Raw genomic sequence first — 13,852 nt, forward strand, 5'->3', positions numbered from 1 at the left:
CTCAATGCAGACCGTGACATTTTGTTGCACTGAGAAGCCGTCGCCTCTGCATGCTTCCGTGGGTTTGATGGATACCCACACTTTGCTCAGAGTGAGAATGCTCCAAAGGACATGAAACGACCACTTAGGGCTTAAGTATGATAGCCTGGCTGGAGCCCTACCGATGCTGCAGCAATCTACCTTAATGACTCCAGAGGCGTTTCACAGCAGTGCTGCAGAGCTGTCCTGACCTGAAAGGCCTCTCACGGCTTCCCCTGAAATTTACGCCACTCAAGGAAGCCATCTGAAAGAAAAAAACACATCCGCCACAACCGGGAAGAAAACTGGAAGGATTTCAAGCTATGAAAACCCAGAGAAGATAGAGCGTTAAAGGAAAATTATACCAGCGGTGCCAAGGATTATAAAAGTCTCGTAGGTGGAGGAAGACCATTAGGGCCGGGGTCACGGTGAAAGCCATTATCAGCCCTTATGGGGCACAGCACGGCTGGATGGCGGTGGGATGCCCGGCCTCCATGGGTCCGGCGCCGGCAAGGGGCAGCTGCTCAGGGGGCTATATCCAGCTCAGCAAGCAGCTTTCCTGTCTTTCGGAGATGACATATGGCCCTGTCACCACTGCAGACAGGGGACGTCACCAAAGGGCTCTGCAAAGGCTGTTCCCAGCAGAGACAGTCATCAGGCAACAGCTAAAAGAGGACAATACGGGGATGCTGGCAAAGGAAGCTGAAGCAGAAAGAACTGGACTCCTCTCCAGACACAGCTTTAATTAGGAAATTTGTAATTAAATTATAAAAATTAAGTATTTGAACACGTTAGTATGCTGCCCATGTCGTGCTTAAGAGTGACTCAGCTTTATCAGTCCTCACACCTGAAAGGCTGCTCACACACCAGCCATCTCTGCCTCTCCGCACCTACGCTTTTCCCTCCCTGCCCCCATTAAGCACGTAAAAACATGGAATTCAGAGAAGTTAAAGGAAAAAGAAGGAGAAAAGAGCTGTTAGCGCGACTTCAGCCCTGGCTGCAGGCTCCACGGGACAGATTTTGCAGATGGAGGGAGGACAGGCTGGTGTTTATGTCCTGCAAGACCAGGAGCCCCGCGGTCGCTGCACCCACACCGTCTCCGGCACCGTGGGTGCCGTCCTTGCAGCTTTGTCCTGTGGAAGAGAAATTGGCACACAAATTGGCAGGGAAGAAAGAAAATTGGCTGAAGTTATCTTGAAAATGCATGCAAAACCCATGGAATCTGGCAATTACCCTTTTCCTACCGGGAAGGTGTGAGCTGGAAGTACTTAATGAAGAGAGGAGGAGGGATGGACTCGCAGCAGCTGGAAAAGCAGGCTGGGACAGACCTCAGCTGTCAAATTCAGCAAACCTCACCCGCTACAGCCCCGTGTTCTTCACCTCAGCTTGCCCACGGCCACCCCATCACCCTCAGTGGGTTTCTCTCCCTGCCAGCACTGAGCTGTGTCTTAATCATTCGGTCGCACATCGGGGAAATGAATCCCTCGTGCATAGGTGCAGCTGGTGGTGGCCTGGTCCCTTTGGGAGGAACAGGGAAGAGCAGCCATGGCTTTTGTTTGGCAGCCGGGGCTGGCAGTCCTGCCACGCTCTCAGCTCTGGCACCTCACAGCGAGGTGTTTGCAAAACCTCGCTGATTCTTGAAGCGCCTCGCCCAAAGAAAAGAGGTACAATCCAAGCTGCTACCAGTTGTTTGTTTTTAATGTTGGTTCCCAGCAGAATAACTTAGTCTGCCAAGTTTATTTATGGAAGGTGCTCTAATGCAGAGACACGTAGGCTCAATTCTTGTTTTACGCATCTTAATGTTCATCGATTTAAGTGGAAATGCTCATGTCTCCAAAGGGTTGCAAAGACAAGGTAAGCGGAGTTTGCTCTGCAGCACAGCTACGGGAGATAGCACCTGGGCCTGGAAGGGGTGTGTGATCTTTGGGACTCCAGGGGTGTCGAAACATTGTGCTGTTTATTCCCGTTATGTGAACAATACCTTCTCTCTCACGCATCAGGGAGAAGGAAGCACCCCCAGGTGGATGCAGGGCTGCTGCGTGATGTGAGGTGTCTTCTATATTAGAACAGTTATTAGAACATCTTATTAGATGTTCTTAGAAAGGTATATATTAGATGCTATTAGAAAGCTATATTAGTGAGGCGTCTTTCTGTATTAGAAATAGTGTGACCAGCAGAAGGAGGGAGGTGATTGTCCCCCTGTACTCAGCACTGGTGAGGCCACACCTTGAGTATTGTGTCCAGTTCTGGGCACCTCAATGCAAGAGAGATATCGAGGTGCTGGAGCGAGTGCAGAGGAGGGCAACGAAGCTGGTGAAGGGCCTGGAGAATAAATCTTATGAGGAGCGATTGAAGGAGCTGGGACTGTTTAGTTTGAGGAAGAGGAGGCTGAGGGGAGACCTCATCACTGTCTACAACTACTTGAAAGGCCATTGTAGAGAGGTTGGTGCTGGTCTCTTCTCACAGGTAATTAGCAATAGAACAAGAGGGAATGGGTTCAAGCTGCAGCAGGGTAGGTTTAGGCTGGACATTAGGAAAAAATTCTTCACAGAAAGAGTGGTTAGACACTGGAATAGGCTGCCCAGGGAGGTGGTGGAGTCACCATCCCTGAATGTGTTTAAGACTCATTTAGATGCGGTGTTAAGGGATATGGTGTAAGGGAGAACTTTGTAGAGTGGAGTTGATGGTTGGGCTCGATGAGCCCAAGGGTCTTTTCCAACCTAAATGATTCTATGATTCTATGATTCTGAGGACGGCAGTAGCACCACGTAAGGGCTCTTTCCCTTACAGGGTGACCCCGCTGGGACCATCCTGGAGCGTGGGATGAGGTGCTCGGGGGTCTGCCTTCTTCCCCAGACACAAAGGAAGGAATTTCTGCTACTGCACCTACCTACATTGGCTTCGCATCTGAGCTCCTCTTGAGGGGAGAGGTGGAATTATTTTTAAGACACGAATCATTTGACTTCTGGATATTGCCCTGGGGTGAAATGAGTCATGGGCAGAAGCGTGTGCTTTCCCCGGAGAGTGTGAGGTGCCTCTCCCAAACATAGATGTACGTACTTTGGATGGGGCAATTTAGCAGCTCGGGACTGGCCCACATTTCTCAAGGATTCTGCTTCTGAACTCCCTTTTTCCATGTCAGAATCTAACAATTTCTTTCTTGCCTTTTAAAAACAATTATTCCAGGCTGCAGCTGACCTTTTTTTCAGGGTGCTAGTTCCTTAATACTAATTTCTAATGTTTCCGAGATTCGTCAGGGGATTGAATGATGTGTAATACTCACCTTTAAAGTAATGAATTCAGGGAGGACTTGCACCCAGAACCACATTGGCCTGTGCCGCACCGTGCAGCCTGAGGGAGGTTACTTCAGAGCGGAGTGTAAGGGCACCTTTAGCGACAGCTCGGTTGAAGTCTACGGAATGAACGTGGGAAGTCCTTCTGGCATCTAAAAAGCAAATCAAGTGAATGTGCCAGTTCAGGAGAACCTTCTCACCGCCCAGACAGCCTGCTCCAGGGTAGGTACAAGGAGATGCAGACAGACTGACAGACACAGAGATGACTTTTAAGTACTTTTGCCCACTGATGCACCCCTGGCACAGAGAGAACACACAGAGCTGGGGACACGTGGGGGGATAACAGCTAGTGGCAACGCTGACTGCCCTCGGTGTATTCCCTGGCAGAAATGGCAGTGCCATGGGTTTACAGACAGAGCACAGGCAGCGATGCTATAGGAGCAAAGTGATGCAGAACATCTCTTCTACTTACTCTCTGGAAATCAAGAATTTTCCGCCCACCCCTGCAGCAAAATCTGGCTGCTTCTACCCACCGTGACACAACAGCTGAGCTGCTACAGCTCCGCTCGCTTCAGAGAGGTGCTACCGATGCTGCATCAGCTGAGGATCTCATTTCAGGAATTTCAGGCTTGCCTGTCCCATCCGTATCTCTTTTACTCTTCCTGTGTTACAGCAGGTGGCACAGAACCTCGCTCCAGGGTGCAGAAGAAACCACAAACGGGTAGTTTTCATAGCGGTGTTCACACTGGAGATAACAGGCAAGTTTCAGGCCAGCATGATAAGGTATTAAAAATTACACGCTAGACTGAGAATCAAGGGAAGACCGCAATGATGCAAACCTCTACCTTTGATCAGTCTCTTAAATGTGTAAAACATATTTAAATACGGATTGGCAAAGTGGACAGGCAAAACAGGAACCCACATTCCTTTCAGAAAAGAAAAAGCAGCGCTCCTTAATATTTTAGCCCAAGGAGCAAAACTTCCAGCGTGTGAAAGTTTCCCGGCCGCGCTGCCCAAGCCACCCCAGAGGATCTGTCCTTTATTTCCATGGTATTTATTGACTAACCCAAGCACAAAAATGGAAGACAAGAAATCAAGAAATCACCCTTTTTTTTTTTTTCTTTACTGCTATTTATCTGGGGAGGACCTAGACCCTAACCCTGCAGGTATTCTGCACATTGCAACTCCCACTGAGTCAAGAGGGACGAAAGCCGCTCAGCACCTTACAGAAAGGGGGTCCCCCACCCCAGGCGCACAGCTCTGCCGTGCCCTTCCAGCTGCCCGAGCCAAAGCGCAGGCTGTCACCAGAGGGAGCTGCAGCAAGGAGAGAGACTCGTATTTTTTCATTGTTCTCTTTGGCACACACAACACTCTTCTGATGCCTTTTTTATTGAATTACATTTTTTATTAGACGAACACGGTTTATAATATATAATTTAAAACTCCACGTGTACACAGCCTAGGATGCAACGTGCTCCCTCCCCGCGCTGAGTTACGAAAAACACTGACGCCGTGAAGGTGAACACACCAGCTCTGCGTTTGCGACCTCACAGGGGTGTTACAAATGGTGGGGAGTGGAAGCTTTGCACGCAGGTAGGTCTACGCGGGACAGGACAAAGCACATTAGGAAGAGGTAAAGAATAGGAAGAAGAGAATAAGCCAGATCTGCTCCGGCTGCTCTCAAGAAACTGTTCTCCATTTCCCCTCCCAAATCCATTAAGAGGGTGAAGGATAGGCCGTGATGGAGGTGGAGTCGCTCCATTTCACGCACGGCCCTGCCAGCCAAGGGCCCTGGTGAGGACTGCGGCTCAGGCGGCCGTCAACAAGCCACATGCCGTCCTGCACCACATCTCCCACTCCCGCTCTCTGTGCGGGGCGAACACGCGGGGCTCCCTCCTCCTCCTCCCACTTGCTGCCAAGACATAGTGAAATCAGCAGACAAGTCACTGAAGACTAACGGGATTCGGCGCTTTCCTGGTGATGACCCCACTCCTGCACTCCTATGAAGTGCCACAAGGCACTGCCTAAAATCTCAGGGACCTACTGCTGAATCACAGCATTCCCAGAATTGGACTCCTTAAATAAATGGCCTGATGCGGGGACAGGGCAGGAAGGGACAACCAAGAAATCCACTGAGAGCCCGGCAGCTCCTCTTCATTTCAGTGATAGCACTTGGGCTGCTCAACACTGGAATCAGATAGTTAAAATGTGTAAACATGGACTTAGGGGCTTTAGAATCATAGAATAACGACAGACTAGGATTACATAGAATTACTCCAGGTCCACTTCCCTTGGAAGGTTTGATTCTAGACAGCCAACAAAAAGGAAAGGGGGGGGGTGGGGGGAAGAGAGAAAGCCATACTAGGAAAAATCAAGAGTTCTGAAGACTCATCAAAAACTGTTTCAACCTTACAAAGCGTGTGTCTTTTTACTCAGGCCTCAAAATTAATTTACTGCATTATTAAAAAAATAGCAATATAGAAACTACCCCTTTCTCAGTTCAAAATTTAAGCGCATCTAAGAAGACCCTACAGTAACAGCCTTCTTTCTGGCAAGGCACTATCCAGTAGTGTGTGGCACAAACAAAACCACCTCTATCAAAGCCACTGATACAGTGAATGTGCACGTGCACGTCAGCCCACACAGCAGCTTTAGCTAGGTACGAAGATTTACAGTTCAATCCACACTGCCCTCCCTTTTAAAAAGTGGGGTAGTTACAAGTATGAGCTAAAAATCGGGATCATTTGGTTCTCAAGCATACCTTTATATGCAAGTATTTTAAACAAAACTAAGAATTTGCTATTTCTTTCAATGAATGGCTCTAGTTTCCACAGACTTTTTCAGTTAACCGATAGCTACATTTCATCATTACAAAACTGGTTTAAAAAATTCCAGATCATCTTGTGTAACAAACTAGAACTCTACTTGTTTTAATTACAAAAATAAGGCTGTCGCACAACAGACCAAAATTCACATTCAAGCAACGTATATACTTTTTTTTTTTTTTTAAACTAGCCACTTATAATTCAAAAGCACATATTCTAAGGGACTTACACTGCCAATCCATGCAAGCAAGCAGGATATCTTTGGAGCTAGTGCTGTCCGCCATACGACCGATTATGCCCCCATGCGTGCTCTGAAATAAGCTCGGTTTACCTAACGGCCGTAAGAGGACTAGCTCTCCACTGAACAGCAGGCTTCTATTCTGCAATTATCAAAATTCAAGAGGAGTTTTGTGAAACTAATTTCATCCCTGGAGAAATCAGTGTGGTTTTGCCTTTCACATCAGTAAACCTGGGATTTTGCCCAGGATTACTCACGTGAATTTTCTTACACACTTTTAGGTAAGTTTTTCGAAACTGGAACTTCAGGGAGTTCTCAAAGTTTACAACATATCAAGTACGTGATAAATCCAGGATGGCTTCTCTGTAATCAACTGCGTAATTATGTAAATTTCTATCTGTATTCATTTGCAAAGTTAAATATTTTTCTTCAACCTTTTTTTTAGGAACAGTTATACTGAACTCAGTGAAGTTAACAACATACAGCTCCACCTCATGTCACACTCCCTTCCTATAGTGAGGTTCAAGTCTCATGAAAATACGGGATTGGTGACAAGAACGTCACAGTAACTTACCACAGACAACGTAATTCTTAAAAATGCACATACAGATATGTATATGCCTGTTATCAACTCCCATTCAGCATTCCTCTAGAGAAGGTGCTGTAGCTAAGATTTTGACCAGTAAATGGAACACTGACTTGAAATCTGTGTGTGCTTTTGCTCCACCCAACCCTTTAACTGAGCTGAGGAGGCATCAGAGGATTCAAAGAGAAACTGATTTACAGATGGACTCCTTTAGCATCTCCTTTTTCAAAGCTTTCTTGCCTTTGTACTAGAGGGAAAAGCCACATAGCTGTAAGCAGTTTGCAGCTGAGACAACACAAACAGGAAGGCAACCTGTTCTTTGCTCTAGCAACTGGTAGTCGTGAACACTGTTCGTGTCATACCTCTGTAGTTACGAGTAAGCCCTTGTCCAAAATCTGAGAGGCTACAGTTCTCCCTACAGGAGAAGGGACTCGGATGATGACCTAGCATGCACCCTCAGCAAATCTGTGAATAACACCTGAACCTGGTTCGGTGGTTGGTAACAGCCGGCAGAGCTTCAGTCCAGTGGCATCTCAATAACCTTGAGGGTTGGGCCAACAGAAACATCGGGAAGTTTGATAAGGGCAAGTAGAAACTTCTACCCTTGGGGGTGGTGAGGCAGCAGTATGGGCTTGGAAGCAACCACCAGAAGTAACACCCCTGCTGAAGGGACCTGGGGATTTTAGAGAATGCCAAATTGATCGTAATCTAGCAACGTACTCACTGCAAATAGGGGAAAGCATGCAGTGCACCACTGCAGGCTGAGGAAAGTTATTATCCCCCTCTACTCAGCACTGGTGAGGCAAATCCGAAGTATCGTTTTGGGACCTTCTCTCAGTTCAAGAGGGATGTAAACAAACTGGAAAAAGTAGCCCTCCACCAAAGCAAAGCAGCCAGGGGCCTAAAGCTCACAGCTTGTGAAAAGAGGTTGAGGTGGCCAGGTTTGTTTAGTCTGGTAACGAAGGCAGCTAAGAGGTAATCTAATGGTAGCCTACAACTATCTTGAGGGCAGCTACAAAAAGGATGGTGCCAATCTCTTCCTGTGAGTACCAAAAAACATAGCAAAGGAACCAGCCACAAATTACAGCCTGGGAGTAGAGGCCGGACCTTAAAAGGAAGTTTTCACTAGGAGAGTACTGGAGCACTGGCACAGGTTACCTAGAGGGTTACGAGATCCTTGTATTTGGATATTTTTAACACTCTGCTAAACAAACCCATATCTGACTCGAGCTAGTGTTGGTGTTAGCCCTGATTTTGACAGTGCTGGACCAGATGACCTCCACTTGTCCCTTCCAACTAACATGTCTCAGATGCCATGGTTATTGATTTTAACAGAACATGTGATTTGTTGCACAAAGCATTGCTTTCTGATACTTTTTACAAGTTTGTCTTCCTTCAAACCACACGGCACAGTCTGAGTGATGCTGTGATTGCAAAGAAGCTTTCCCACATAATGGTTGTCTTTCATTTACCCAAAGACATGAAGAAATTTATTGGAATGGCACTACCCTGTCATTATGAAATCACTTGAGTAAAAGCTACATTACAGCATAGCTGTTATTTTCATACCCAGACTTGATTCAAAATGCATAATGCAATTTGACTTCTGTCTAGAATGCATTTTGTAATGGCTATTGGCAAGTCAGGGGCCCAAGTTCTGCTGTGTGCATCAATGCAGTCCTACTGGAACAATCCCCACTTCCTTTACTTGGCTCCTGTTCCTCAGTTGAGCTGACCATTGTGGCTTCATCCAGAAAAGCACATGTTCAGCTTTCTCACTGTCTTTCAGGCACCTCCACATTTTCACACCTAGGGATATAACCAGGACAACAGCTGGGCGAGTTAGGTGTGTTCTTGGACCATGGTAGAGGGTTTAACCATCCATGGGACTGAGCCCTGGCTCTCAGAGTATCCCCCTGACTCTCATGTGGCTAATGGTGGAGCTGTGTGTTATTGAAGGTAAACTCAAGGTTTTGGCAAAATTTCATTTTAAGACAGTCCAACTGTAGAGCTCCAACTTTGGGTGTTAAGTCTTTCTCAGTCAAGAGAGAACAATATTATCATTAGCTATGAGACCTCTTCTTCTGAACTACCCAGTATTTTTCAGCAAATGTTTTCCTGCACGTTTCACCTGCATTTGGAACAGGAACCACGTCAAAATATTTAACTTTGGCATCTCCTCCATGATAACAACTGTTTTTAAACAGTCAGTTGCAACGTGCATCATTAGACAAATCAAGTTTTCATGAACAAAGTTAGCAGCCCATGTCTCTTACGATAAACGTGATCTAACATAAACATCACAATAAATAAATATAGAGCAAAAATACAGCAGTATTGGCTTAGACTGAGATCTTAAGATTGATGATTTTTACCTTCTGGATCACAGCCAGCATAAGCGTTCTAATAACCACCGGCAATTTAACTATCATGATGAGCTAAGTTCAACTACAGTAGTTGGAAGAATTAAAAGAGGTAAGGAATCTGACTACATAAGAACGTAGACGACATGAATGACAGACGCCCTACACTTCCGCTCCTTATTCTCAAACATAGGTGTCTGTTAGAGTACCAGTGCCCAGTTGCAAAAGCAATCCAAAGACAAAAGTGAAACATTAACAATAAGTATTTTTAAAAAGGAAGATGAGTAGCCTGGCCTTAATCCTGTTTCATATACGTGTTATTAACTCCACATTACTGGAGAGCACCGACTCATGGCAAGCAGACTACTACTAATGATGCATGTTTGCTCTATCACAGTGATCCATTAGGGAAGCTGTTGTGTGCTGAAGAACAGGGTCATTCATCCGGGAGATGTGCTTGTCGATACTTCAGGCAGGCCTTCTAGGGTTCTGACTCCTATTTAAGAGAAAAGGGGGAAAAAAAAAAAAAAAAAAAAAGGATTTTTAATGGTATGAATACATTCTCATCTCCTGTGTCTGTGACCTTCACATTAAAGATGCCCCTAAACCCGGTCCACACAGCAGCTGAGGATGCATCACTCTGCAGTACTACCAGACTGAAGCAGTGATCTGGCCAAGTTTATAGAGACGCTCCTCCAGGCCTACAACGGGTTACTTCCCAGGAACAGAGCTGCAGAGAAACTGCTATTTCTGATTGCAGTGGGACATCATCTTTTTCCTAGGACTGGTTATTCAAGCTATGAAGCAAGGCAGGCTGCCAAAATAACCTGCTTTTGCAGTTCCCTGCTGAGGTTCCCTCCCACTCTTGTCCCTCATGGGGTCCAGAAATAAATGAATTCCTGGCAGAAGAACGCCATAGATAACCAAGAGCTACCGTCCAGGCATGAAACAGTACTACTACCAAACACAGCTATACCTACAGTAGTCAAGGGAAGAAAAATCCTCCCCTCTGATCTACTGCCCAAAGGTGCACCATACAGTCTCTCTGAACAAGTGTTCAGGCTTCCATATGGCAATAAACTCTCCTCTATTATACTGCCCTCAACAGAAAGATGTTATCTGGCTTTGTGTTCTGACCTGTATATATGTGTTTGTTAAAACTGAATTCTTATCCAAAAAGTTAATATAACTCCTCACTGCTCCAGCATGTAAGCATTTTAAAAAGGAATGCCTAATGAATAAATGCTGTCCTGCTTGAGCCATTAGGCCAGGCTGGCTCAGTAAGATGATGTTTTGGTAACATAAACTGCAGATATTCCAGTGAATAAGATCCTAGTTCTGTCTCCTGTTGCTTTCAATTTAGATTGATAATGTGAAGGAGAATGCATTCTCTAAACTTCGCTTATCTGCTGCCTCAAATTAACTTCCATGTATAATGCTTGGTTTCATTTGAAATGCTTTGCTTTTCATGGCAACCATTTCAATTACCTCATTAGCATGAAGCTGATAAGGACAAGGTGCGGATCAGGGCAGTGGCGCATCTGAACACACAGAGTTGTTTCGGTTCAAAAAAATTCAATCTCAATATTTCAAGAATTCCATTAAAAGTTTGGAATTCTACACTGACCTTTGATGCCAAAGTAGGTTTCAGTCCAAGAAAGGCAAAGACAGTGTTGCTCTCCTTTGATTCAAAAAAGCTATCGTAATCCTAAAGAGGAAAAAAAAAAAAGAGATGACTCAACATTTGTATTCATGTTTTCCTCATTGATCTTACCAAACCAGGTACTACACTAAAGGGTGATATGTAATAATGCTCAGGAAAATACTGATACTTATGCATATTTTCCTATGCAAACCTAAAAGCTCTTCTAAACTGCAATGGTATCACCAACTACAATGGCAAAGAAAAACACATAAATTCTCTAACTACAACACCTTTCACCTCTTTATTTGACAGAAAAATACAAACATGGACTTGCATTAAAAGGAAATATATAGTGGGTATATTTTAAAGGGTATTTAATTGCCTAACAATGCAAATAAGTTTCTGACTGGCTTTCCAATTTGCATTTTAGCAAATAAAATACTTCCTAACATGGAAAGCTCCAAGAAGTCATCCTAAGGCAGCTGAACTCCTTATTTCTTCTGTGGTGGAACAGAGACTTCATCATCATTGTATCCTTTGAAATCAGCTATCATATCTCAGCCTTGGACAACCACATACTTAAATATAAAACATTACCATAAAGTAACTTGTTGTACAGAAAGATAAAAAACGAGCCTCATTATCATGATTAAGTTACTTTTAGGCTCCAGCTGCTTAAGATCAGGTTCTGATGTCAATGTGCTACTACTACTTTTACTGACTTGTTTATTGCGTTGGACACCTGCTAATCTTCTCTCATCAGATGAGCTGACCATATTCAGTTTTCAAGGGAAAGAGAGAAAAACGGAACACAGTTTAGAGAATAGATTTGGCAACTGGCAAGAAGCCAAGAAGCTACAGGTTCTTTTCATGGTTTGGCAAAGATTTCCTCTATGACCACTAGCAAACAATAAAGCACCCAGTTGAGAGTCTTTTCCTCCACCACATAACTGCGGAATGGAAATATTAATCCTTATTTAACCACTTCTGACAAGTAAAATACTCTGTAAATGTCAGGAAATTTCAGGTATGTGCTCATCACTACATTGCAATTATCTCTAAATATCTAAGATTAGTAGTTACGCTTAACTTGCAAGCATTCAACAAGAGAAATCCCTTTAAATATTGACTGTGCACACACATGCTTTCAATACAGAATAGTATCAGGCAGTCTCCATGCCTCCACACACTTCCCATCTGTGTAACAGTCATTCCCAAAGTTAGCACTTCAGCTCCTAACCTCTAATCTCATTGTTACAGTTTCAGGTGCTTTCCCTGAAATTGGACCTCAATTTTTCCCCAAGAGCATCTGCTTTGCACGCTTGTGTCCTTCCACTCCTGCCTTCTCTCGAACCTGTAACCTCACAAACCACCCTACAATCACAGGGGACCATGTAAGATAAAGAGAGGCAGCCCTAACAGAAAAGCAGAAATCTTTCTCTGACCTGGCTATTCTTGGAAGGCCATCATAGGATATACAAAGATTAGGAACCTTCTTTTATCTCCCAACTCATGCCTGGACAATATCCACTTGTGCTTACATTTTGGCTTCTCAAATCCTAGGCAGGAAGTAAAAAAGATCTGAGCAAGCATTCTGCTTCCCAGTATTTCTCTGCGTCTTCACAATGCAGTGTGAATCCCTGAATGGCCCTTCATCCCACCTGCCAGACCCAATTATAAGATACACCAAATTATATCCTTGCAGAAGGATGGTTGGTATTTCATGAAATAGCTTTGTAAGGAAAGCATGTGCTTGTAGATGAAGACTTTACTTCTCTTCATTCTCTTTTTTTTTCTCTCCACCAACGTAAAATAAAAGATTGTTTGGACAGAAAATACATAGTCATCATAGCAAGGATAATATACCTCCCACGAGATCCATAATCTTCCTGCAGATGTGCAGAATTTCTCTGAAACCCTTTATGGTGTGCTAGACAAAGATGCTTTACTAGCATTTCCATAATGAAAATATATACAAATATATACAAACATGAATACAACTGTCCTGGGGAAGTTGCCTAATCATTCAAATAGGCCCAGAAAAAACATTGCTGCACAGCAGCAGTTTCCCAGCCTAACCCTCTGTATTAAAAGCTATATTAAAATGTCTACAGATCCTTTCAGCTTTCATACACATGTGTATCTATATATATACAGAGAGAGCACAGGCATTTCTTTTCTCTGGTTTTCAATTCCATGGTTTTTCTATGTGCGATACATAATTTCCAATGAAATCCACTCACTTCACTGTATGGGAAGAGCCAAGTGTATTTGCTTTCACTGCCAGGGGAACGAAACACTTCAAGGAACAAAACAGTTCTGGAGCAAAGGAAGGTAGAATCTCCTGCGATGATCAGCATCATAGATGGGAAAACAGACTTTGCAGACAGATGCTGCTTACCATTATGAGCACAGAACTATTACTGTTACTGTTTAAAATGCTAACATATGAAGTTTTAAGTTCCTCACTGTTAATTTTAGGTATGGTCTGTTCTACCTAACTTTGAAATTAAACATATAATTAAACAGAGGAAATAGCCACTTTTACATTAAATTAAAAACTCACTGAACTGACGCTAACTTCTGAATTAACATAAATTTACAATTAATAGCCAGAAAGTAAATCCAAATAAAATAGACAGATCTCACAACTAAGCCACGGCATAAACTGAAACAGTATTGAAAGCAACCCCAACAATGCCATGGATTAAAAAGGGATGATGTAATCCCTGAATACCTAGAGGAGTAATCAGTAATACTGAAGCTCTGCAGAAGGGTGTTTGATTAAGCCCTTGACCTTTACAAATGAGACTTGAAAAACACATGGATGCTCTTAAACCTGAAAAAGGTCTGGCCTGACTCTGCTAAAGCAGATGAAAAGCCA

At 44.1% G+C, this 13,852-nt stretch overlaps 1 protein-coding gene across 1 annotated transcript in view; it reads right to left on the bottom strand.

Moving 5' to 3' along the window:
- Positions 1 to 4,666: 4,666 nt before the first annotated feature.
- SH3BGRL2 (SH3 domain binding glutamate rich protein like 2) overlaps positions 4,667 to 13,852 on the bottom strand; it is a 46,523-nt gene continuing 37,337 nt past the window's right edge. The window contains exons 4-5 of the mRNA XM_063330917.1: positions 10,951 to 11,031; positions 4,667 to 9,819 (exon numbers count right to left, since the gene is read on the bottom strand). Of these exons, the coding sequence (XP_063186987.1) occupies positions 9,805 to 9,819; positions 10,951 to 11,031 (96 nt within the window). The 3' untranslated portion in view covers positions 4,667 to 9,804. The remainder of the gene's footprint in view (positions 9,820 to 10,950; positions 11,032 to 13,852) is intronic.

This window comes from Chroicocephalus ridibundus, chromosome 3, assembly GCF_963924245.1.
Source record: "Chroicocephalus ridibundus chromosome 3, bChrRid1.1, whole genome shotgun sequence".
NCBI lineage: Eukaryota > Metazoa > Chordata > Aves > Charadriiformes > Laridae > Chroicocephalus > Chroicocephalus ridibundus.